Source organism: Felis catus, chromosome D2 (assembly GCF_018350175.1).
Source record: "Felis catus isolate Fca126 chromosome D2, F.catus_Fca126_mat1.0, whole genome shotgun sequence".
Classification (NCBI taxonomy): domain Eukaryota; kingdom Metazoa; phylum Chordata; class Mammalia; order Carnivora; family Felidae; genus Felis; species Felis catus.
The window spans coordinates 54,484,595-54,511,686 of NC_058378.1; the positions used below are offsets into that span (position 1 = coordinate 54,484,595).

At 37.7% G+C, this 27,092-nt stretch overlaps 2 protein-coding genes across 12 annotated transcripts in view; both read left to right on the forward strand.

Moving 5' to 3' along the window:
* HELLS (helicase, lymphoid specific) overlaps positions 1 to 10,799 on the forward strand; it is a 38,254-nt gene extending 27,455 nt beyond the window's left edge. Inside the window, exons 17-23 of the mRNA XM_045040428.1 lie at positions 1,313 to 1,396; positions 1,478 to 1,597; positions 3,285 to 3,401; positions 3,709 to 3,868; positions 6,362 to 6,458; positions 6,537 to 6,613; positions 10,231 to 10,799. Coding sequence (XP_044896363.1) covers positions 1,313 to 1,396; positions 1,478 to 1,597; positions 3,285 to 3,401; positions 3,709 to 3,868; positions 6,362 to 6,458; positions 6,537 to 6,613; positions 10,231 to 10,325 — 750 coding nt within the window. The 3' untranslated portion in view covers positions 10,326 to 10,799. The remainder of the gene's footprint in view (positions 1 to 1,312; positions 1,397 to 1,477; positions 1,598 to 3,284; positions 3,402 to 3,708; positions 3,869 to 6,361; positions 6,459 to 6,536; positions 6,614 to 10,230) is intronic.
* A 7,570-nt stretch (positions 10,800 to 18,369) lies between these two features.
* CYP2C41 (cytochrome P450 family 2 subfamily C member 41) overlaps positions 18,370 to 27,092 on the forward strand; it is a 40,160-nt gene continuing 31,437 nt past the window's right edge. The window contains exons 1-4 of one of the 11 annotated variants that reach the window (XM_045040442.1): positions 18,370 to 18,580; positions 24,815 to 24,832; positions 25,697 to 25,798; positions 26,189 to 26,223. Coding sequence is in view for 1 of the 11 variants with exons in the window: in XM_019813568.3 (XP_019669127.3) it covers positions 25,631 to 25,798 (168 nt within the window). In the remaining 10 variants the exon portion in view is untranslated. The other 10 variants (XM_045040443.1, XM_045040440.1, XM_045040441.1 and 7 more) reach the window with 10 other exon arrangements.

Genomic DNA, 27,092 nt, shown 5'->3' on the forward strand with positions numbered 1-27,092 from the left:
GATTTCTGTAACTTTTTTGTATTGAAGGAAAGTGTCATTTTGGTTTTTTGATTATTACTTAAGTATTATAATCCTTAAAATATACAGATTGTAATCCTTGCAGTAAGTGAAGATCATCTCCCCCAAAATTGAAAGAACTTTTTGAGTGTTAGAATGATAGTCACTTTCTACATGTAAGCGAAATATTTCTATTTACATATTTTATCTGAACACTAAGAATCACCCTAAATTTAGAGTGATAGTGAAAATAGTTTTTGTTTTATTGATGTATTTTTGTTTTGTTTTGTTTTGTTTTGCTATTAATACCATTTATTTCCACTTTGTGTTTTACTTGCTATCTATTAGAGATAGTTGTCACCTTTTCAGTATTACTTTTAGTTAGTATTTAGCTTGTCAAAATCATTCTGGCTGCTCATTACCTACATCTCAACAGATAGTCACAGAACCAAAAAGTTTACTAAGTTACGGGCATTCAGATTAGGTGAATGAAATTACTTTCTCGGGCACTTAATGGAAAAATGGCATAGTATTAAAATAAATCTGTTTTTAGTAAGCCTCAATAACCCTATTTCACGCTAGCTTACACAGTAGAGTTTCTTATCCCTGACAATATTGACATTTGGGGCCAGATCTTTTTTACAAGGTGCTGGCCTGTGAACTATATGCCATTTAACATTATCCCTAGTCTCTGGTCACTGGATACCAAATATGTTTTCCCCAGTTGTGATAACCTAAAATGTCTCTAGATATTGCCAAATATACCCTGGGATGGAGGGCAAAATTGCCCCCATTTGCAAACCACTTCTTTACAGTTTTTCATTCAAGTAAGGAAGAAGATAATCTCTGATGAGGAAATTAATAGTCACCAGGTGAAAATTTTCTTCAATATTTAGGTTGCTTATAAGCTCTTATGTTTAATTTATACTGAGAATTCTAGCAGTAATATTCATATTTTATTGAAAGTACATTTATAAAGGAAAAACTTCAACATGTGTAGTAGGTTTAAACTTAACAGTTCTCTTATTACAAACAAAGCCTTTGGGAGAGGGGTGGGGAGGATAGATCAAGGTTGGACTTAGACTGGTTTTTGTTTTTGTGAAATCATTGGTTTTAAATTCTAGAGTGTGTCTTTCCCTGAGAACTATCTTCTTATTTAAAAAGATCAAATAACAAGGTCAATTTTTAAAAATTTTAGTTTTATAGGGACTTATTTGTCATTAAAATGAACTGTTCATCTGGATTTTATTTGACAAAAGTTATTGATAATTATTGTGACTATTTTTTCTGTTGTCCCTCTTTGTCTGCTTTTAAGATTGATGAAGAGTTGGTAACAAATTCTGGGAAATTCTTAATTTTGGATCGAATGCTGCCAGAACTAAAATCCAGAGGTCACAAGGTGGTACTTTTGATTGGATTTTGGGGTATTTAATTACTTCCGATTAATCAGAATAGATACTAAGATATATTTAAATTTCAGGTGCTGCTATTTTCACAAATGACAAGAATGTTAGATATTTTGATGGATTACTGCCACTTTAGAAATTTCAACTTCAGCAGGCTTGATGGATCCATGTCTTATTCAGAGAGAGAAAAAAATGTAAGACTATTTATGTCATACGTATCAAATTCCTTTTTGTAATTCATATCTTGATTTCTAAAGTAATGTTCAGAGTAGACCCACAAGTTGATAGACTGAAAACCTTGTAACAGGATCAAAAACCTAAGCATTTTTTAGTTATAATAAGTCTTAGTGATTTTTTTTTTTTTAATTTTTTTTTTCAACGTTTATTTATTTTTGGGACAGAGAGAGACAGAGCATGAACGGGGGAGGGGCAGAGAGAGAGGGAGACACAGAATCGGAAACAGGCTCCAGGCTCTGAGCCATCAGCCCAGAGCCCGACGCGGGGCTCAAACTCACGGACCGCGAGATCATGACCTGGCTGAAGTCGGACGCTTAACCGACTGTGCCACCCAGGTGCCCCAGTGATTTTTTTTTTTTTAATGTTTGCTTTTGAGAGAGACAGAGCACAAGCGTGGGAGGGACACAGAGAGAGGGAGACACAGAATCTGAAGCAGACTCCAGGCTCTGGGCTGCCAACACAGAGTCCGATGTCGGGCTCGACCCACGAACCATGAAATTACGACCTGAGCTGAAGTCGGATGCTTAACTGACTTAGCCACCCAGGCACCGCTAAGTCTTAATGATTCTTAAATTCTATGTGTCTTTTGGTCCACCTTTACTTCATAATATCCTACTTCACCACCACTGTAAGAATATTGAGATAACAGGGGCACCTGGGTGTTTTAATTTTTGTTTTTTAATTTTTTAATGTTTATTTTTGAGAGAGAACATGAGTGAGGGTGGGGCAGAGAGAAAGGGAGACAGAATCTGCAGCAGCCTCCAGGCTCAGAATTGTCAGCACAGAGCCTGACGCAGGGCTCAAACTCATGAACCACAAGACTATGACCTGAGCCGAAGTCAGACGCTTAACCAACTGGAGACACCCAGGTGCTCTCTCAGGAACAATTTGTAACCTCACATGTGAAGTAAGCCAGGGAAGCTCATCTGAGCCTTGGTGTCCATGGTTTCCACTGAAGGTTAGTTACATAGGTATGACCTACCTGTGTGACTGGCCTGACTGAACTACTCCGTGTCAGGCCCCTCTGAAGATCAAATTGATAGAGTGCTTCTTAAAGTCCCTGGTTTATTGTCTTAATTTGGGCAGTGGATATGCTTACAATTATTTATTTTGTGGGAAGGAAGTCTTTGATAATTTTACCTCTTTCCAGCAAATTAGTCTTTTTCAGCTTTTTCAAAAAAATTTTTTTTAATGTTTATTTTTGCAAGAGTGACAGAGCATGAGCAGGGGAGGGACAGAGAGAGAGGGAGACACAGAATCCGTAGCAGACTCCATCCAGGCTCTGAGCTGTCAGTGCACAGCCTGACATGGGGCTCGAACCCACAAGCCGTGAGATCATGACCCAAGCCAAAGTCAGACACTTAACAAACTGAGCCACCCAGGTGCCCTGTCTTTTTCAACTGTAATGACTTCTGGGGTTTTCATTATTTTTTTACTCCACATCAAAAATCCTGTAGGTAATGAAGAATTCATACCTAGTTTAGAGAATGCTGGCTTATTATATCCCTTGGCATTGCCTTCCCCCCCTGCCTTTGCTATAAACACATGGTTATAAGATGGTTGCTCCACATGCAACACCATATCCATATTCCAGGCAATAATAATTTCTTAATTCCTTGGGTCTGTACCCTTTTTTGCTTTTAGATGCACAGCTTCAACACAGATCCAGAGGTGTTTATCTTCTTAGTCAGTACACGAGCTGGTGGCCTGGGCATTAATTTGACTGCAGCAGATACAGTTATCATTTATGATAGTGATTGGGTAAGTCAAAGTATAGCAATATGCTGATTATATTTCCATTCTGAATTTTTATCTTTCATTGTATGCTTTGCAATTTTATTTTGAAAAGGTATCCCATTTTAAAACAAAAATCATTATCAACTACCCTATGTGTAAAGACTTGAACATGTTTTATCATTGAAGTCATTCTAGAGATCTAAAATGAGTTTAAGACACTATTTAAAAGATTCTGATTGGATCATGCATGCATGTGACTTTACCCACATATTATGAGTTTAAGTAACTTTAATATTCAACTGTTAAATGTTATTTTTCTTTTTACTCTAAGAATCCCCAATCTGATCTTCAGGCCCAGGATAGATGTCATAGAATTGGTCAGACAAAGCCTGTTGTTGTATATCGTCTTGTCACAGCAAATACTATTGATCAGAAAATTGTGGAAAGAGCAGCTGCTAAAAGAAAACTGGAAAAGTTGATCATCCACAAAAGTAAATAATACTTTGTAGTACTTTTTTGTTTCAGTTGCCTGTTGTATGTTGTGGGATTTTGTTACTGATATTTTCCTTATTATATTTTTGAAGATTTTTTTTAAGTGTATTTATTTATTTTGAGAGCGAGAAAGAGCACGAGCAGGTGAAGGGCAGAGAGAGAATCCCAAGTAGCACTGTCAGCGTAAAGCCCAATGCGAGGCTCAGTCCCATAAACTGTGAGATCATGACATGAGCCAAAACCAGGAGTTGGACGCTTAACTGACTGAGCATCTCAGGCGCCCCTGAAAGATGTTATTTTTAAGTAATCTCACACCCAGTGTGGGACTTGAACTCACAACCCCAAGATCAAGAGTTGCATGCTCCACTGACTGAGCCAGCCAGGTGCCCCACTGATTTCTTTATAAAAGAAATTAGTACGGGGGCGATTACGTGGCTCAGTTATTGGAGCCTCCAACTCTTGATTTCGGCTCAGGTCATAATCCCAGGGCCATGGGAGTAAGCCCCATGTCAGGCTCTGCGCTGAGAGTGGAGCCTGTTTAGGCTGTCTCTCCTACTGCCCCTCTCCCCCACCCACCTGTGCACATGCTCTTTCTGTAAAATAAAAAAATATATACATAAGTACAGCTTGATTAGGATTTTAGTAAGCAGTGGGGAATTTGCAGCTGTAAAGACCTAAACTAGATTGTTGTAACCATAAACACAAAGGAAAAACATCAGTGTCTAGATGAGGAGCAGAGGGGCAAGGAAACCCCTATCCAGGACACTTTTAAAATGCCATATCCTAATCTCTGACATGATGTTAATGCTTACTCTTGATAAGAGATTTGCCTGTCGAAAGGCTTTAAGAAAGTTTCAAGCCTCTTCTTGGAAGTTCAGTATATTAAGTATTAGAATATTGGGGTGCCTGGGTGGCTCAGTTAGTTGAGCATCTGACTTCAGCTCAGGTCATGATCTCATGGTTCATGAGTTTGAGCCCTGTGTTCAACTCAGTGCTGACAGCTCAGAGCCTGGAGCCTGCTTCAGATTCTGTACCCCTCCCCTGCTCATGCTCGGTCTCTGTCTCTGATTCTCTCTCTCTCTCTCAAAAATAAATAAACATTGAAAAAAATTTGTTTTAGAATATTAAGGATACATTGAAGTAGTGCTATAAAAACTATTTACTTGATTTAACTTGCTATTTCAAAAAATATGTGGCTCTAGAATGTCCTTTTCATTGTTTCAAATATAATCTTCTTTAAAATACAGGGTTTTAGATTGTGAGAAGTAGGGGAAGTGAAGTAGGTGAGGCATTGGCATTTTATATTCTGTTCCCTAAGATTCCTTGGAGAACTTTCTGCTTTTATTCATTCAGTATGAAAATCTATTTGGAGAAATTGGCTTCATGGCTACATCACAAAAGTTGAAAACATCTGTTAAGTTGTGAAGCCTAGAGTAATGGGAACATGATGTCAAAAATCACCATTAGTTTATTTTATGCTACTTTTCTCTTGCTCTCTACTTGCAAATACTTCCTCCAGTGTATCTGACATTGAGGTTAGGTTTTAGAAATCTTTAATTTGACTTCATGGAACATTCAGATTGTAGTTGGAATTTACATTGGAGGAAAAAAGAACTTTTCTAAGAAGATTTTGTGCAAATTAAAATTTTTTCACCTGTGCTGCTTTAGGAATTTGAATGATGAAATATATTTTCTTTATTGAATATAGTTTTAAATTCAGTAAAATTTGTCTAGTTTTATTTTCCCAAGTCTGTTTTCAGTATTTTGAGAAATTAATTTCAAAGAACAATTTGAAAAGAATTTTTAAAATACTGTCAGTGTTTTATTGAGGTATAATATGGATACAGTAAAATAACCAGATCTTAAATGTACAGGTTGATGAATTTTGATAAATGAATACACACAGTGTAACTATCCTCTAGGTCAAGGTAAACAGTTCCATCATCCAAAACCATTTTCCCCTACACCAGTCATTTTCCATGCTCTCTTGTTCCTCACCAGAAGGCAGCCATTGTTCTGATTTTTGTGACACAAATTAGTTTTTCCTTTAACTTCATATGTGGATTCATTTGTATGTATGTAGCTACTACTTTTTTCAGCAGAACATTTTGAGATTCATTTATGTTATATTAGAAGTTAATAGTTTGTCCATTCTTTTGTTGGTTGACATTTAAGTTGTTTTTCAGATCTTGGTTTTTCTGAGTAAGCTGTTCTTGTACAAGTGTTTATGGACACATGCATTTGTTTGTTCTTGGTCTTTGGATGGGTGCATGTTTACTTACAGGAACCTGCTGAATTTTTTCTCCAAGCAGACATACCATTTTACATTTCTACTAGCAAAGTATGAGAGCTGTGATTACTTTTCTCCTTATCACCACTTGACTTTGCCTATACTTTTTAACATACACCATTCTGATTGGTTTATAATGTAGTATATTTTGGTTTTAAAGGCAATTTTCAATGTTTTGATTTTCTTGAAAATTTTTTTCTAGATCATTTCAAAGGTGGTCAGTCTGGATTAAATCAATCTAAGAACTTCTTAGACCCTAAGGAATTAATGGAATTATTAAAATCTAGAGATTATGAAAGGTAAGATATTTTAATTTAAAAAATGTAATTCATAGTTTTGATTTATCATATGGACTTGAATATTTTGTTTTCTTATAGAGAAGTAAAAGGATCAAGAGAGAAGGTCATTAGTGATAAAGATTTGGAGTTGTTGCTAGATCGAAGTGATCTCATTGGCAAGTAACCTTTTATTTTTCTTTTACTGGAAACTGAAACAGACATGTAAGAAGAGAGCATAGTAATACTTAACGTACCCCTATATGTAATTGATTCAGCCACAATAGTCCACAACATTTAACTAGTCTTTTTTCATTTTGATTCTCTTTTGACAGAATCTTAAAATCATGACATTTTACCCAGGCATTTTACTCAGGCATCTTTTACTGGGAAGAGCAGGTCTTTAAATGTAGCCACTATGTCATTACATTTAAGAGAATTGGCACTAAAGCCTTGATATCATCTACTACCCAGGCCATATTCAGATTTCCCCAGTTGTCTCAGATCCTTTTTTACAGTTTGAATCAGGATCCAAATTTCGTTGTTTGTTATGACTCTTCTGTAACATCCTTCTCACTTTCATTGTTGCATGTCATAGAGGAAAAGTGGGTTGTCCTATAAAATGACCTATATTTTGAAATTGGCTGATTTTTTTAACCTGTTTTGTGTTCGTTGATTTGTTCCTCAATCTACTTATTTTCAGAAAAGTGATAAATAGCTATGTAAATAGCTCTATAGGCTTAATTAGATCTAGGTTCTGTTTCTTTTTCTTTTCTTTTTTTTTTTTTTTTAATTTTTTTTTAACGTTTATTTATTTTTGAGACAGAGAGAGACAGAGCATGAACAGGGGAGGGTCAGAGAGAGGGAGACACAGAATCGGAAACAGGCTCCAGTCTCCGAGCTGTCAGCACAGAGCCCGACGCGGGGCTCGAACTCACGGACCACGAGATCGTGACCTGAGCCAAAGTCGGCTGCTCAACTGACTGAGCCACCCAGGCGCCCCTAGGTTCTGTTTCTTATGAATACTTTGTAACACTTTGTTCTTTCTCTCTTTGAGAAAAGCACCTGTTAGCATTTAATGAGCTCCCTCCACCTGGTTTTAAGCTACCAGGCTCCCCCACATAGACACCCGTAACCTTCTCCACTCTTCCGCTGAAGAGTTTAGCCTTCATGATGACAGATTGTTTTGGGAACTTTCTCTTTCCCGGATGTTTGCAGCCCAATTTCATTTCATAAGTGGTAGAATCAGCTCCAGTCTTGTTTTGGGGAGCATTTATCAGGGTTGATAGGTGGGCAGAGGCTCTGGTTCCTCTGTAAGTGGTAATGCCTCATTCCAACTTTCCCAAAGTAACTTCAGTGATATTTGTTGAAGTGGATCCTGTGGTCATGCCACCAGCATCACCCTGGCCTCCTGGGTACTTCTGGTGTTTGCTGACGCAGTTCACATGGTCCTGAAGTTTCCAGGTCTTCCTTAGTCTAGATGGTATGTCACCAGCTGAGACCAAATAGCTATTGTCATATTTTAAATCCTACCAGGAAGTGCTTTTCTGGGTTTCTTATTTTTAGTGAGCTAAGATTGGTCAGGTCATTCAGGCTGATCTTATCAAGTTTTCTGTCTTTTATTAAGCCTGATGATTTTAGTATCCACTGATGATTGTTTTGAACAATTATTACCTTAAGGATTGCAAAATGGTGATTTTCTTGTTTTGTTTTTCCTTTATTAGCCAGAATGAGTCTATTAAGAACTTTTCCCTACCAACTCTGGTTATTCTGAGATATAGTTTATACAGGTGAAGCAGGATAAATTGCTTCTTCTGTTTTTCAGTTTTTAGAATAATGAGTTGATGTCTACATTGGTGACCATAAATTATTTTGAAAACAAATATATTTAAAACTCATCATTCCCTAATTATTTCATAACCTACTGGTAATCTATGCCCAATTATGTGTATTGTAACTGCGTAGGGGAAATACTGTATAAAGCTATACTACTGCACATCTTTTCCCACCCCTACCTTCAGCATTGTTATGTTGGTAGTGTGGTATTGGTGAAGGCAGGAATATGTTAATACTGTGGAAATAGGGAAAAACTACAAATCCAGGGCCTTTTGATGGGGCAGGGTATCCGGGAAGCCAGTTGTTGAACATTTACAAGCACATCACTGCATATAGTCTCGTGATATCTTCAGCTTCATTTCAAATAGCTCTTCTTAAAATTGTGTTATTGAGTTGGAAGAATTCTTTATATATTCTAGGTACAAGTCCTTTATCAGATATTTGTTTTGCAAATATTTTCTCCCGGTTTATAGCATATCTTGGATGCTCTTTTTTTCCCCCCCCCCAACTAAACTCTACACCCAAAATAGGGCTCGGACTCATGACCTGAAATCAAGAGTTAGTTGCATGTTCTACCAACTGAGCTGGCCAGGCATCCCTTATCTTGCACTTTCTTAATTAGTATGTTTTGAAGGGCAAAACTTTTTAATTTTCATAAAGTCCAGTTTATCTTTTTTTGTTACCACTTACTGTTTTGGTGTCATGTGTAAGTAATCTTTGCCTAGCCAAGGTCATGGTGTTTTCTTTTGAGAGTTTTATACTTTTGGGGCATCTGGGTGGCTCAGTCTGTTAAGCATGCCCCGGGACATTTCTAATCAACAGCTAGGACACCATACCACACTCCAGAACAAATTGTAAATAAATTAACAGGTCAGAACCTAAATGTTAAAAGCAAAACTTTAAAAATACAGGAAAATACATGTATGACTTTAGGACAGGAAAATATTTTTTTTATGTTTGTTTATTTATAGATTGATAGATTTAATTACATTAAAGACTTGTATAAAAACAGATGATACTGGGGTGCCTGGGTGGTTCAATCAATTAAGCTTCGGACTTCAGCTCAGGTCACAATCTCATGGCTAGTGGATTTGGGCCCCCGCATCGGGCTCTGTTCTGACAACCCCGAGCCTGGATCCTACTTTGGATTCTGGGTCTCCATCTCTCTCTTTCTGTCTCTCTCAAAAATAAGCATTAAAAAATTTTTTTAAAGCAGATGATAATGTAAACAGATTAGAGACAAACCACAGAAATATATTTGCAACACCTAACAGATAAGGAAGTGTTTATCACATATAGACAACTAAAAGTCAACAAGAGAAAAGGACAACGTGAGTAGGCAGGAAAGTGGCCAGGGAACATATTAAAGATGCTTTAGCTTCCTAAGAAATCAGAGTAATGCCACTCAACACCAGTAGAGATTTCATTCCATAGCTATCATTGACAAAAATGTAAAAGACCACATGTTATCAGCTGGGGTGTGTATTAAGATAAATTTTCATGGTATCATGCTTTCCAGCCTTTAAACTAACAAATATTAGGCTTTTGGTATTTTTTAGACATCTCTGAAAATGTAATTCACACTGTTTCCCTATACTTAATATATCTTAAATTCAACAGAAGTGATTTTGATTAGCAAACTGATATTTGTTCCTTGGAGGCCAGTTCTCATTATATTAAGAGTACATTTTACTTTCTGGCTTGACTATTGACTATTAATTGACTATTAATGATTGACTTACATTGACTATTTTGACTATTGACTATTAATGATTGACTATTAATGATTGAGGAATAAAGTGGCTCACATTTTTGTGGTTTTTTAGGTTTTGGACAGATGACTCTTTTCATAACAACATATTGGACATTTCTTTTAATATTCTTTTTTAGGTTCTTATACTTTTTAAAAAATAAATACTTGTTTAAAAAAATAAAAAACATTTATGTATTTTTCTCTTAGATCAAATGAATGCCTCAGGACCAATTAAAGAGAAGATGGGGATTTTCAAGATACTAGAAAATTCTGAGGATTCCAGTCCTGAATGTTTGTTTTAAGTTGGAACTAAAGACTGCCCTTAAAGTTCTTGTTTACATCTAGTGATTTACCTGTATTGGTTTTAAAATCCAGATTATCCGCTTTACTTTTTTGGTTGTATCAGTTTACATAATGAAACTTGTACCATTGCATAATTAATAGATGGTAATTTTCTGAGCCTTATTAAGAACCAAGAAGTACTCATAGTAAGTTTAGATTTTTCCGTTAATTTTTTGGGCTCGGTAATATTCTTGGGTACAGGCTGATGTGTACTTAACCATTGCCAGATTTATACAGTCTTCCTGTGGAAGTTTAAAGTCTTTCCCCCCTTTTAGGAGTACAGTTCATGGGTTTGGGGTACTTCATTTATGGAGTAGGCTTTTGATGGGGGAATGATTGGGATTATGCTTTCTGGTGTTTAAATAAGAAATTGTTTGGTTTTAGAGTCTATTTCTATAAAATAAATTACCAAATAAATGTTTGTTATATGATGATCTCAGATTCCCATCCCCCCCCCCCCCCCCCCCCCCCCAGGAAAATAATGGTTCAGGTGAAGTAATAGCAGAAGTCTGAACTGGCATTGTGACTCAGTATTATTATGTTGACTTGATTTTTATTCATTAGTAGTACTATACACATACGTCATATGAAGATTACAACTGGACATTGGTTAATGCAGAGAAGGCTCTCAGAGAAACTGTAGGGTCTTGACCAAAAAGCCAGAAGTTGAAAGTGGTAATATATTGTGCAAAACAAGAATATAACGAGAGCAAAGACCTTGAAAATGTATATATAGTAGGAGGAGTAAATCGTACCAGAGAGAAGAAAACAAGATGTAGGAATGAAATTCCTATGAAATTCATAGTATATAGTAGAGGAATATAAAGGCCAAAATGGGAACAATTTAGGGCTTGTATGTCAGATTGTAAGGAAGAGAGTCCTGAATGCTCCCTGAACCATACATTTCTGTGTAGGTTGTTTGTCTCTCGCGAAAATGTTATTGTATTCAATATAGATTAGATTATCTCTGCCTTAGGGTAATCAAACTAGGACTTAGAAGGAAAATTGTTCTGAGAGAATATTCAAATGAACAGACTACAGAGCAGGTGTGTTTTTTAAGTGGGAATGTTTACCAGTCGGTCATGCTGGCTAATCACACCTGTAACTTGGTTGTTTAGTAGTCCTACTAAGTTTCCCTAGTCTGTTCTAAATTGTGCAAGAATAGGACAGGAATTTGACAGCAGTGCCGCGCAAATGGCAACCAGACAATAAATGGTGTCTCAAGGTGTTACTTGAGCATTTAACTTGGATATAGGCACAGGTTACAGGATTACATTTTCCAGTGACTGTTTCATGGGTTTACTTCTGTTCTTACATCTGTAAGATGTAACCCCTGCCTCTTATCTTGTTCCCTGTTGGCCCTTAGAAAATAGAAATAATCAGAAAAGAACTTGCAAAAGTTGCTACCACTGCACCTGTGAATCTACCAGCATCTGTGCTCATGAGTCCTCCTTTCCTGTTACTATGGATATATCCTCCTGTCTGGAGCCAACAGAAATGCCTCATTTCTCTTTTATAAAAAGCTCCTAGAAAAATTGTCTGTATTTACAATTGATGATATAGGGCTGTGTTTCTCATAATGAAATCTGTGGACATAGCTCAAGAATTTTAGCTTTTATGTGCGTATTCATTTTAATCAAATCTAAACAAAATTCATACAACACAGACAATTATTTTTGTTTCTCCTCTTCCATTTTTTTTTCCTAGATCTGTTCCAGTCAGATTTTCATCCCCTTCTGTCCATTGGAACAGTTCTTACTGAGGTCTTTCACCTCAGTTTGCTTGGTCTTTAAGCTACAGTGTAACCTCCTAAACAATGTCCTTAGTTTGTTAATTTCTAGCGAACACATTGGCCTCGTTTTCCTTCCTACTTCTCTGATTGTTCCTTGTCCCCTTTGCTATTTCTTTTTTATGTCTTTGACCCCTAGACATTAGAACGTCCCAAGCAGAGCTTAGGGCTCCCTTGATGGTCTTAGCTGCTTTAAGATACTGCTTTAAGTTACTGCTTTAAGTAGATGGCTCAGATTTCTTTATATCTCTAGCCAGAATTCTTTCCCCTGAACTCATATCCAGCTGACTACTTGACATGTTTAATTGGTTGCCTGATAACTCAGACTATCCCAAATCTGAGCTTCTGAGCTTGTACTCCACCTGTTGAGACTGTTAGAAACCATGCATTTATTTTCCAGCTTCCATAATCTTGTATTGCCATCTCTTCTCTTCTGGGAGTTTAATACCTCTTTCATCCTATTATGTTATCTTAGTTCTAGATTTTAGTAAGGAAGGGGCAGAAGGGAACAGATGTTCTCACTCTGTGATGCTGAAACATACTCTCTGTCTCACATACTCTTTGTCTCAAAGAATATTCTCAAACAGGGCTTGTCTTCCTTCGGTTGATCATTGTCATGAAAAATACTAGCTTTTTTATTGTTCAGTCTTCCATATCCTTAGGCAGGCAGTTCCTTGTGTGTTCAGAGGTGTAGTGAAAGTGATACTTGAACATTTCTAATCTAAGCAAACATGTTTGATAGTGTCTTTCACTAATATGTTAGTAATTATATTATTTTTTTAAATCTTAGCAGTTTGAAGTAATACTTTATGGGAAGACTGAAAAGTAATAACATTTATGAAAAGTAATAACGTTTATAATCAAAACATTAGGTACTTCTATTAGTTTTAAGGTCTGTACTCAAATTATTTTGGTTTTGAGCTTCTTTTTAAATTAATGCTAGTTAAGTTTTTATGATCCTATTTGCTGTATTAGCCAGTACATCTCTGCAAATAACATGTTTTTTATTACTTCACTATCAATTATGGTTGCTAAATTAAGCCCAAGGAATCATACTTAGGAGAAAAATTTAAAAAGACTTTTTAAATGTTTGTTTATTTTTGAGAGAGAGACAAGGTGGGAGCGGGGAGGGCTGGAGAGGGGTGGGGAGACACAGAATCTAAAGTAGGCTCCAAGCTCTGAGCTGTCAGCACAGAGCCTGATGCAGGGCTCAAACCCACGAACCATGAGGTCATGACCTGAGCTAAAGTCAGATGCTTAACCAACTGAGCCATCCAGACACTCCAGGAGTAAAATTTTTAACAAATCTCTTTTGCTGTTCAGTTCTTTGGAGTCATTTATGGTCCTGACTTGATTTAACTACCATTACTGTTACATTCGGAGAAGATGTCATTTCTTGTCAAAATCTAGTGAAGCTTGTGTTTCCATTATACACATTTACATCCCTAATGTAGCTAATAATGCTAATTCTAAATAGGTTTTGATTAGAAATTAAAATAATTTATAAAAATATTTTTATATTTTTTCAAAATCTTATATACTTTTGGCAAACTAAGCTTAAACTACCACATAATGTAGTCCAATTGTGCATGAATAGGACAGGAGTTTGACAACAATGCCAAGCAAATGGCAACCAGACAATAAATGGTGTCTCAAGGTGTTACTTGAGCATTTAACTCCAGGTAAAGTTGGTTGGTCATTCATGTGATCTAGAATGAGCTGTAAATTTTTAGATTTGATTGAAATGAATACACAGGGGTGCATGAGTGGTTCAGTCGGTTAAGCATCTCCCTTTGGCTCACATCATGATCTTGCTGTCTGTGAGTTGAGCCCCATGTCGGGCTTTGTGCTGACAGCTCAGAGCCTAGATTCTGTCTCCCTCTCTCTGCCCCTCCCCCATTCATGCTCTTTCTCTCTCTTAAAAATAAAAATTAATGTTAAAAAAAAAATAACATTTATAAAATAAAGTATGCCTGTCTTCATGCTTAGTACTCTAATAACATCCACCCAATTAAGGTGGTCAAATGAAGGTTTCATTCCTCTGAGCTTTAAAAAGCTATTTAATGAAATATGAAAATAGCATAATCATTAGAGAAATATGACAAATATCTTTTACTTCTTATGAAGGTGTTACTTTTTTCAGGAGAGTACGGAAATCTTAAGTGTTTAGTTGTATACACAGGTTTCCACTGTGTGACTGCCAATCCGTATTACCATCTAGTGTTCGTAGCATCTCAGAAGGCTCTCTCTTCCTCCTAATTAAACCCTACCCCATGGTAACCACTCTTGTAATATTTGTCATCATGAACTAGTTCTGTCTATGCCAGTACATGCATTAGTGAAGTTTGGTAACATTAAGTTAGTAAAAAGCATTTCCTGCAGGACAGATAAAAAAAAAAAATAAGAGAACCTCTGGTGAGAACAGATCTGTTACATTTATATTGCCTGTCTTCCTCTTCTGTGTACCATTTATTACTGGATTTTGAATAAGGATTGCGTGTTTTACCACCCCAAACACTTATTTATTTTAAGAGCAAGAGGGACAGAATCCCAAGCAGGCTATGCGCTGTCAGCACAGAGCCTGATGTGGGGTCAATCTCTTGAACCATGAGATCATGGCCTGAGCCAAAATCAAGAGTTGGATGCTTAACCACCTGAGCCACCCAGGCGCCCCACTTAAGTTTATTTCTCTGGTTACTTGAAAGATACAAGATGAATCCTATCTTACTGTTTTATCAAAATGAGCTCTGTGACCTGACTACTTTGTGCTGCAGAACCAGGCACAGACTCACGTGGGAGCACTGGGTGCAGGCGGCTTTCCTTCACCCTATTTCTCTGTTTCAAGGTTGTTCCTATTTGTTCCTCCATCTTCCGTTGAACCCTTTTTGTACCAGTAGTAGTAGGGTGCAAGAGAGAAGTGATATTAGAATATTAGATAACTTGGCACAAGACAAATTTAATCCTTCCATGAAAGAGAATGGGAAGTTTAAGATCTGAGTGGACTCTAACAGAGGCACCAGCAATGCCAGAGATAACCAGAAATTTACAATTCATCAATTCATAATTCATCGATGCATTATTATTTGGATTTGATGTTTGGTCATGTTCCTCACTCAGATATTTGCACAGTTGGCTCCTTGGCATTCAAGTCTCAGCTCACAGTTCACTTTAGAATGAATGTCCCTCATCTATCCCTTCCTCCTGCCAAAGAATCTTGCTTTCCCATCTGTCAGCCTCTCATCTCATCATTGGGTACTTTGTCTTATTCACTGCATAAAAGAGCATGTTGGAAACATGAAGCAGGAATAAAGTTACAAAGAAGAACCAGATGGACACACCAGATTAAAAACTATTATTGGCTGTTTCCTGGAATTAAATATGAAGGACCTCCTATTGAATTAGTTTAGTTTACCAGGTGCTAGACAGAAGGGATAAGGAAAACTATACCTGGATGCATTGTAGATAAAATAACCTCAAAGAGAATCATTTAAAACTAGATAGGTCATTCACAGAGGAACAAAGATCAGTAGACAGGCACATGTTTTAACAAAAATAAGACCATAAAAATTTCAATGTGTTGAAATTCCAACCTAAAGTTTTAAATCCATCCTTTGCCAGCCAATCATAATAGGCGGTTAAAACTGAAAGAAGAAGAGAGGAGTGATGTAATTTGAGTTTATTTTGAGAGACCGTGCAAGTCAAGGAGGGGCCACCAAACCCTCCCTGGGGTAAGGATGTTCTCCTTAATCTGCCATGTTTGGCTAACCCTCCATAAGGATGCCCTCTTTATTCTCTTCGAATCTTGGTCCCGTTGCAAGGTAGCCGTATCTTCTGCATTAATAATCTCACTCAAAACTCCTATTTCATGAATAAACAAAATAAATCTCCGTAATAAAAATGCAAAGAAATTAAAATGGACATAAGGCTTGAAAGGACAGTTAACAATGTAAAGCACATGGAGTGTGTGAAAAAGTAATCATTTAATCATATACCAAAGAAACACTAATGAAAAGCACGATGAGATACTAGTCAACACAAAAAAACATTAAAGACTGAAAACAATCCGTGAAGGTGTAGAGAAATTAGGACTCTGGGGGCGTCTAGGTGGCTCAATCAGTTAAGCATCTGACTTCAGCTCAAGTTATCTGCTTCATGGTTTCTCTCCCTCCTGCCCCTCACCCACTCGAGCTTTTTTCTCTAAATAACCTTTAAAAAAAAAACTAGAACTCTCATACTCTGCTGGGGAGAATGTCCCAAGTTACACCCACTTCGGAAAGGACAGGCAAACATTCATGTGATCTCTGCCAGCTCAGGGTTGAAATGCCAGCACCTTCCTCCCAGGCTACTGTTATCAGGAGGCCTGACGCATCTGGGCACCACAGGAAGGTAAGTTCAGAGGTTCAGGGAACATGGGGTCACTCCTCTGCGCTTGTTTCTACATCTGTACACAGAGCTCCCAGTTTCCCAAAACTGGAGAGCTGTTCCAGACCATGAGTTTGGCTCCCGCTACACGGGCAAACCTCCCAGGAGTATGTGCTTTTCCACCAGGGTGTTTTAACTTATTTTGAGAGAGAGTGAGCATGCGCAAGCAGAAGGAGAGAGAGAGAATCCCAAGCACTGTCAGCACAGAGCCTGATATGAGGGTCGAACCCACTGAGATCATGACCTAAGCTGAAATGAAGTCAGCTGCTTAATGACTGAGCCCAGGCACCCTTCCACCAGGATTTTAAACTACTTGGGGGAATTTTCTGCAGAGTCCACATAATTCACTGGGCATCCAGAAAAGGAAAAGTGCATACATTTTTGTATGAAAAATTCTGATTTTTAGAGCCTTAAATATTTTGTCAAAATTTCTTTTAACTTTTTTGCCTTTTTAATTTGTTTCAAGCTGCATTATTGTTCCTTTTTACATGTCATAAATGCTCTCAAGTATTAAGTGGCACAAAGTGTCTTCATTGAATGTTATCTCTGTTCTAGCACAGTGAATACATCCATTGTTAGTGTTTTAAAATTATTGTGCAATATTGCTTTTGGTGCCTTTGATCCAAATATTTATTTAGGAATTACAAAATTTGTTGGGTGCCTAGGTAGCTCAGTCAGTTAAGCCTCAGACTGTTGATTTTGGATCAGGTCACCATATTGCAGTTTGTGGGTTTGAGCTCCACATTGGGCTCTGTTGTTGGTGGTGTGGAGCCTACTTGAGATTCTCCCTCTTTCTCTGCCCCACCCCTGCTCTTGCTCTCTCAAAATAATCTTTTTATTTTTTAATTTACATCCAAATTAGCATATAGTGAAATAACGATTTCAGGAGTAGAATCCAGTGATTCATCCCCTATGTATAACAACCCAACAAGTGTCCTCAATGCCCCTTACCCATTTAGTCTATCACCCCAACAACCCCTCCAGCAACCCTCAGTTTGTTCTCTGTATTTAAGAGTCTCTTATGTTTTGTCCCCCTCCTTGTTTTTATATTATTTTTGCATATTTGTCTTTCTCTGACTAATTTTGCTTAGCATAGTACCCTCAAGTTCCATCTACATAGTCGCAAATGGCAAAATTTTATTCCTTTTGATTGCTGAGTAATACTCCATTGTGTGTGTGTGTGTGTGTGTGTGTGTGTGTGTGTGTGTGTACACACACACACACACACACACACCACATCTTTATTCATTCATCAGTCAATGGACATTTGGGGTCTTTCCATACTTTGACTATTGTTGATAGTGCTGCTGTAAACATTGGGGTGCATGTGCCCCTTGGAAACAGCGCACCTATATCCTTTGGATAAATACCTAGTAGTGCTATTGCTGGGTTGTAGGGTAGTTCTATATTAAATTTTTTGAGGAAACTCCATACTGTTTTCCAGAGTGGCTGCACCAGTTTGCATTCCTAATCCTTTCTCCACATCCTCGCCAACATTGTTGTTGCCTAAATTGTTAATGTTAGCCATTCTGACTGGTGTGAGGTGGTATCTCATTGTGGTTTTAATTTGTATTTCCCTGATGATGAGTGATGTTGAACATTTTTTCATGTGTCTGTTAGCCATCTGGATGTCTTCTGTGGAGAAATGTCTATTCGTGTCTTTTGCCTATTTCTTCACTGGATTATTTGGGGTTTTTTTGGGTGTTGAGTTTGATGAGTTCTTTATAGATTTTGGATACTAACCCACTGTTTTTTTAATGTTTAGCTTTGAGAGAGAGACAGAGTGCAAGTGGGGGTAGGAGCAGCGAGAGAGGGAGGCACAGAATCTGAAACAGGCTCCAGACTCTGAGCTGTCAGCACACAGCCTGACACAGGACTCAAACTCGGGAAAGGTGAAATCATAACCGGGGCCGAAGTTGGATGCTTAACTGACTGAGCCACCCAGGTGCCCCTGGACACTAACCCTTTATTTCATATGTCAAATGAAATATCTTCTCGTATTCCGTATGTTGTCTTTTAAGTTTTGCTGGTTGTTTCTTTTGCAGTGCAGAAGACTTTTTATCTTGATGAGATCCCAGTAGTTCATTTTTGCTTTTGTTTCCCTTGCCTCCGGAGACTTGTTGAGTAAGAAGGTGCTGTGGCCGAGGTCAAAGAGGTTTTTGCATGCTTTCTCCTCTAGGTTTTTGATGGCTTCCTGTCTTATGTTTAGGTCTTTCATCCATTTTGAGTTTATTTTTGTGTATGGGGAAGAAAGTGGTCCAGGTTCATTTTTCTGCATGTCACAGTCCAGTTTTCCCAGCACCATTTGCTGAAGAGACTGTCTTTATTCCATTGGATATTCTTCCCTGTTTTGTCAAAGATTAGTTGGTCATACGTTTGTGGGTCCATTTCTGGGTTCTCTATTCTATTTCATTGGTTTGAGTGTCTGTTTTTGTGCCAGTACCTTACTGTCTTAATGATTACAGCTTTGTAATACAGCTTGAAGTTCAGATTGTGATGCCTCCAGCTTTGGTTTTCTTTTTCAGGATTGCTTTGGCTTTTGAGGGTCTTTTCTGGTTCTATACAAATTTTAGAATTGTTTGTTCTAGTTCTGTGAAGAATGCTGGTTTTATTTTGATAGGGGTTGCATTGAATATGTAGATTGCTTTGGGTAGTATCGACATTTTAACATTATTCTTTCAATCCATGATCATGGAATATGTTTTGCATTTTTTGTGTCTCCTTCAATTTCTTTCATAAGCTTTCTATACTTTTCTGTATAGATTTTTCACCCCTTTGGTTAGGTTTATCCCTAGGTATTTTATGGTTTTTGGTGAAATAAACTTTTTTTTTTTTAATGTTTAGTTTTGAGAGAGACAGAGCATGAGCAGGGGCTTGGCAGCGAGAGAGAGAGGGAGACACAGAATCTGGAGCAGGCTCCAGACTCTGAGCTGTCAGCACAGAGCCTGACACGGGGCTTGAACCCATGAACCATGAGACCATGATCTGAGCCGAAGTTAGATGCTTAACCCAGACATTCCAATAAATTAAAAAAAAGGGGGGGGGGGGGAATTGCAAAATTTGCAAGCAATTGCTCTGTTTACTTCATACTTTGTTTTTAGTTATTCTGAAATGGGATTATAGGAAATAATCTATATTACACTATTTAATTCTTTTAAAGGTTGAGGATCTTTTGTTGTCCAAAGTGGTGAATTTTTAGTGTTACACAGTTATCTGCTATTAACACTAAAATTACATCACTCCTTGGGGTGCCTGGGTGGCCCAGTCAGATGCATGATTCCATAATGATATATAAATACCATTGAAAATTTGATGACTAGTTCTATAGTTTCAAAGGGTCTACCCTCAAAATATTTCTTAGTTACAAATGCTATTAAAATAATTTTAATGGAAGAGACTGCCAAAACACTCCTAAGTAATCAAAGTGAACACCCGTAATGGACAGATGGAAATTGTTTGTCACCTAATAGGATGCAATAAGAAGAAAAAACATTCTGTGGTATTCATATCAAAGATGCATAACCTGCAGACACCTGGCTGGCTCTGTCGGTGGGGTGTGCAACTCTCGATCTTGAGGTAGTAAGTTCGAGCCCCATGTTGGGTGTAGAGATTACTTAAAATATTTTTTTAAAAAGATGCATAACCTGAATCTAATCATGAGGAAATCCCAGGCAAGCCGACACTGAGGGACATTTTACAAATATATTCTTCAGGAGTGGCAGGGTCATGGAAGTCAAGAAAAGGCTGAGGAACTATTCCAGACTGAAATAGATTAAGGAGATTTGACAACTATTTGCAACATGTGATTATGGTTTCTGAACAGAACATAAAGAACATTATGGGGACTTTTTGATGAAACATTAGTAGAAATAGGGATTGAGTGGTTCTAATGCATCATTTAGTTTCCTGATTTTGAAATTTGTATTATGGTTATGGGAGAATTGCATTGCTTTTAGGAAACACATACCAAAATATTTCAGTTTTGGAACTTTAGGTCAGCAATTTTACTCAAATGTTCAAAGTAAATAAAATTCTTTGTACATAGTTCAAACTTTTCTATACCCTTAGGGTTATTAAGAATAAGTATATAAAAATATACATATGAAACCAGCAATGGGCTCATATCTAAGCTAAACAAACCCTTCACAAAAGAAGAATTGGCATTGCCAATGGACATCTGAGAAAGTGCTCAGCAACATGAAGCTTCATGGAAATGTGAATTAAAACTACAATGAGTTATTAACATACCTGTCAGAATGGCTAAAATGAAAATAAGCTGAATATATTTAGTATTGCCAAGAAAGTAGAGCTACTGGCAATCTTATCGTAACATTTTTCAACCATTTGAATAATTCTTTGGCAGCATTTACTGAAAAAGAACACCTGCATTGCCAGCAATTATACTTGTAGATTATACTGAACAGAAATCCAATACATTGGGATACAAAAAAGCCACCTATAGGAGTGTTAGTAACAGCACTATTCATAATAGCCTCAGACTAGAATCAACCCATGTGTCCATTGCAATGCAATGGAAAAAAAACTGGAATAGTTATAAAATAAGACACTGTAATAAAGCCTACCAAGTGCTATCTACAACATCAAGTGAAGAAGCTCGATACTAAAAAATAATGTATGATTTCATTCATATGAAGCTCACAAACTAACCTTTTGCCTTATATAAAGGCAAAAACTAACCTTTGATGTGATATTGGACACATTTAGAGAAGGAGAAGGTACTGAATAGGAGGAGGCATAAAGGGGCTTCTGGGGTCCTGGCAAAATTAATTTTCTTGGCCTGTGTGTTGGTTTCACTGTGTATGTTCAGATAATTCACTGAGCTGAACTTTTAGAACTTTATATTCTGCTTCAATGAAAGGTTTATTTAGAAAGAAATAATTTTTTCCTTTTTTTAATTTAATGTTTATTTTAGAGAGAGTGCATGAGCGTGAGTAGGGGACGGGCAGAGAGACAGAGGGAAAATAGAGGATCCAAAGCCGGTTCTGCACTGTGATGTGGGGCTCGAACTCAGGGACTGTAAGATTATGACCTGAGCCAAAGTCAGAGGCTTAACTGACTGAGCCACCCAGGCGCCCTTAAAAAGAAAAACTTTTTTTTAAAGTTTTGTTTTTAATGTTTTATTTTTGAGAGAGACAGAGTGTGAGCAGGGGAGGGGCAGAGAGAGAGACACAGAACTTGAAGCAGGCTCTAGGCTCTGCGCTGTCAGCACAGTGCACAACATGGGGCTCGAACCCACCAATTGTGAGACCATGACCTGAACTAAAGTTGGACGTTCAACCAACTGAGCCACCCAGGCATCCCAAGAAGAAACTATTTTAATTAACACTTCTGTCCTGAGGTCTATAGTACTCTGACTGTGGAGGGCTTTATGCTGATGCCTCCCTGACCAACTATTTGGGCAGTGATGGGAAATCACTTCAGTGTGTGGTGTCCCTGAACTGGGACTTTTTTTTTTTTTTTTTTTTTTTTTTTTTTTAGGTTTATTTTGAGAGAGTGAGCAGGGGAGAGGCAGAGAGAGAGGGAAAGAGAATCCCAAGGAGGTACTGCATTGTCAGTGTAGAGCCCGACATGGGGCTTGAACTCATGACCATGAGATCCTGACCTGAGCTGAAATCAAGAGTGGGACGCTTAACCAACTGAGCGACCCACGCACCCTAAGGTGGATTCTAAGTAGAGGTCTTGTACTTGATGGGCTGGTGATACTTCACCTCACCAAGTCACCAATCCCTTACTCCAAAAACTAACGTAGGTATTACACTAGGGATTTCTGATCCCTTCTATCTTGAATCATCTGTCACTCATTTTGTAAAAAGAGAAAGGGCGAGGCAGGAGCCTCAGCAAGAGGGAGGAGGAGCAAAGAAGGGACACCCATCTCCCAAGTAATAAAACGATTGCTTTAAAGAGAGCCAGGGGGAGGTGGTGCCTGGCTGGCTCATTTGGTAGAGTGTGTGACTCTTGATCTCAGGGTCATGGGTTCAAGTGCCACCTAGAGTGTTGGAGCCTATTTAAAAAAAGGAAGAAAGAAAAGAAAAAAAAAAAAAAAAGCTATGGAGTTCATTAGGTAGTGTGGCTCTTTTAAATCTAGAGGTATGTGAGTCAGCAAATTTGCCTCTGCCCTTGATAAATTATGAAGGTTCACCAAGACCTGGACTCAAATGCTAAAGGTTACAAATCTTTTCTGACTCCTGTTTTAACCAACCTGTGCTGCCATAATTGACTCAAATGTTTATTTAAAAGTCACTGGGTGGGGTAAGTGCTGGCATAGTGAATCATACTCAGTATATATACATTCAATAAACATGGGAAACTTGCTTGAACTGAGTGTTTTTCTTATATGGAAGCACGCACCTCTCAGGGCGTGTGGGGCCTGAGCTTTGCCACCTGCAGTCTGTGTGTCCTTGGCAAAGGAGCTAAAACCCTGAGGCCCAGCTCCCTCAGCCCTAAAATGGAAATAATTTTATCTTAGGCAAAGGTAACTGAATGTATCAAAAGAAAGATGATAGGGGCTTCTGGGTGGCTCAGTCGGTTAAGCGTCTGACTTCAGACCCAGGTCATGATCTCACAGTTTGTGGGTTCGAGCCCTGCATTGGGTTCTGTGCTGACTGCTCAGAGCCTGGAGCCTGCTCCAGATTCTGTGTCTCCTCTCTTTGCCCCTCTGCCCGTTGCACTCTGTCTCTCTCTCTCTCTCTCTCTCAAACGTTAAAAAAATTAAAAAGATGACAGATGTCAAAATTCCATAAATTTTCAATATTCCTGTAAATATGAGGAATAAAACATTGTGTGAGTGGGGTCTTGGTAAAACTTTAGTAAAAGAGCTTGGAAATATCTGCATTAGTCAGTTTAGAACAGATATGATATTTGCAGAACATCCCTTTGTACAAGCATTACTATTAGTGATCTGATAACGTACATCTCTTATTCCAGTGATATCTAGATCCTCATTACCACTGAATGTCATCTGTTCAGGTCTGCATGTTGTGTTGGTTCTGTGGGGTTTTGTTTGTTTGTTTGTTTTGTTTGTTTTTAAGATTTGATTTTTAAGTAATCTCTACACCCAATGTGGGGCTGAAACTTCCAACCCTAAGATCAGAGTCACATGCTTTACCAATTGAGCAAGCCAGGTGCCCCAATTCTGTGCGTCTGTATAGTGAATCCCCTGGTTCCCATTCCCATTCACTGAATCCATGCCTTTTGTTTTAAAGTCTTCCATTTCTTGCCATGCATACTTCATTCCGTTATTTCTGACAATGCCAGGCCACAAAAAGCAACAGAAGCAGCTATGTCTGGAGGTGACTGTGAGGTGGGGGAAACCATAGCTTCCCAAGTCTTGCTCCCTAAGTTCTGAGATTGGCTCTTTTTTCAGTTACCTGAGCAAGTTTTACCTCTGCGGTTATGAGGAAGGGAGAATCCCTATCTTTTATTTTTTTCTCTTGAGAACTTACAGCCCTGTTGTCCTTGGAATCAAATAAATAAAGGCTTCTATTTAGTGAAGTCTATTATTTTGTGAACAGTCAATGAGGTGTACATACAGAGGAACTAATGCTTTGGGGCTTGATTTTGTTTTCCTATCATTGTTGAGGCAACTGGTGGATCGTATGTATCACATATAGGCACAGTGGGCATCAAAAGATCTCAGTTCAAATCCCCTTTTTGTCACTTATGAGCTGTGCAACACTGAATGGGTCTCCTGTTGTCTTCAAATTTCCCTTTCTCCATTTGTAAAATTAAAATTCCTTTTTCCAGTATTTGGGGGAGCAAGAGTTTGATGGTAAATATGGTATTTATGGTAATATGGTAAATGTAAAAAAAAAAAAAAACCCTTTGGATTGCAAGTAACTTGTTCTGTGAGTGTTCTACAAGATGCACAAACATTTTTAATAAATTTTAACTTGATAAATGAGTGAAGTCTTGCAATACAAGTAGTAAGTGACACTGAATGTCACATGATCACAACTGAGAAAATGGTTCTCTCTCTCTCTCTCTCTCTCTCTCTCTCTCTCTCTCACTGTGGGGTTGTGGATGATCACCAATGCAATGTCACATTTCTGTGAAATCCTCAAAAGGAGGCAAAAGCAAGTGTCATTGGATAGGTTTCTTGTTAAAGTTGCATGAAAAGAGAAAGCTTCCATTGAGCCAATGGATATCACTGATTCTGTTAGTGATGGTGAAAGTTGTCCTACACAATAACCCTCCTCTCTCTTGTCTCCCTCCTACCAGCCACAAAGGTTTTCAAAGGTAAGTGCAAGTTAATTTGTTTATTTTCTTTATATTTTGTATTTTCTTTATTATTTTGTATTATATTACAGTACTGTAATCATTTTTGTGTGAATATTTTTGGATTGTGGAACAAATTATCTGAGTTTCCATTATTTCTTATGGGGAAATTTAGTTTGATATACAAGTGCTTTGGATTACTTCCAGAACGAATAATGCTCCCAAACCAAGGTTTTACTGTATAAATTTACTTAATTACTTGTTACATGTTTGGACATTTAAGAGTTACATTACCTAGTTTATGTTTAAATAGTTGTAATGTTAGTACAGTACACTAAAATATTTCAAAAGGCTTTCATTTTCTAGGACAAAATATACTATAGTGTTTGATAAAGCATTAAAGGATAAACTTTTTTATATGCAAGGATTTCCCCCCCAAATCATAAATTCACAAACTGGTCATTACTCAAAATCCAGAATATTTTTCAGTTTTTGTGATCAACTAATTTACTTCACTGGCTCTCAATCAGAACCATCTAGAGTGTTTAAAAGAAAAAAAGAAAAGAAAAAGAAAAACATTCCCTGGGCTCCAACCCAGACCTTTTAGAACAGAATCTCCAGGGCATGGCATTAGAAGCAAAAGAAGAGTAAGGTACCCCATACTTTTATCTTTATTAGTGGGCCAAAGTCCCTTTAAGAGAGAGACGAAAGTAAATCTAGCTGATTGGTTACCTTATAAACATCACAGGTGGAATTAGCAGTGAGTGTACAGAAGCTTTAGACTTTAAGCTCACAGTTGTCTAAGAAGAGAACACTTCCATGGATCCACTTGTGATTCTGGTGCTCTGTCTCTCCTGTTGGCTTCTCCTTTCTCTCTGGAAACAGAACGTTGGGAAGGGGAAGCTCCCATCTGGCCCTCATCCTCTCCCTTTTATTGGAAATATCCTACAGGTAGATGTGAAGAACATCGGCAAATCCTTATGCAACGTAAGTATGCTTTATGCTCCTCCAGCAGTTTGCAAAGGGTATGTATATTAACCTCTACTTTTAAATAAAATATCTTTATGAAAATATATTAAATTATAGTATATTAAAATAAAAACATCAAGATATATCTATAAAGCAAATACTCCTTGTGGAATATTGTCAAGAATAGTGGAATAAGGGGTGCCTGGCTGGGTCAATCAGTAGAGCGTGCGACTCTTGATCTCAGGGTCATGAGTTTGAGCCCCACAATGGGTGTAGAGATCACTTTAAAAAAATAGTGTAATAAAATAATGTTTTCTATGAATAGAGAAATATTTAGGTCATTCTTTGGTATCATCAAAATAATCAAATGGCAAAAGTGAGGAATGTTGCTTTCCTTCTTTGTTTCAGAGACATTTGGTATGACTTCTGGCTGGAGGTAAACGGTAAGGGAGGTAGTTTGTGATTGGAGATTTCATTCGAGAAGTCATCTACTACATAAACTGTGTGTTTTATTCAGAATAGTCATGAAAATTGAACTCTGAAGAAGCAAATTGTGCCTGATGTCAAGGAAGTAGTTTTGAATAGTAGTTCATTTGCATGAGTGAATGAAAGAAAAAAATCCTTTGGATTCTGTACAGAACTGCTGTCTGTACCCCAAGAATGCTGCAAGAAAGAAGCAATTCTCCTTCTATGAGATGCTGGCCTCTGTGATGCTTGCTCTCTTTTTATGTTAGTAATAGCAGCAGATCTCAAAGTGGAGTGGGCCTTAGCATCATCTGTGGTGATTTTTTTTAAAAAAATACATAATTCTAGTGTACATCGTAAGGCTAAAGAGATAGAATCTCCAGGGGATGAGCTTTACAGATGATCCTGAAACCATCAGCTGGGTATTGGTCCCCAGGTAGGCACTGGGGACTGGTAAATTGCTCAGGCATCAGAGGTCTGCCAAGCAGATTTGAAACTGGGGTGTTCTGTTATTAGACACTGGAAATATATAGGAAATTGTTTGAACTTCAGCCTCTCTATACAACAGGGTAAATAAACCTCACTCAAGGTGTTGCTGTGATGGCTAGTTGTAATAATCTGAGTAATAATAGTCTGGGCCATTGCCTGTCACATCAGTGGCCCTCTCTATGTGTCGGCTGTAACAATCTTATTTATACATAACATCCAGAAATAGGTGAAGCTACGTTCGGCAGAATAAAAACATCAACAATATGATGATGATATCAGGTTTAATCATGCACACACACACAAATGCACAAAATATAGCCAAATTGTGACTTCTTTGGGTAATAATATATACATTTTC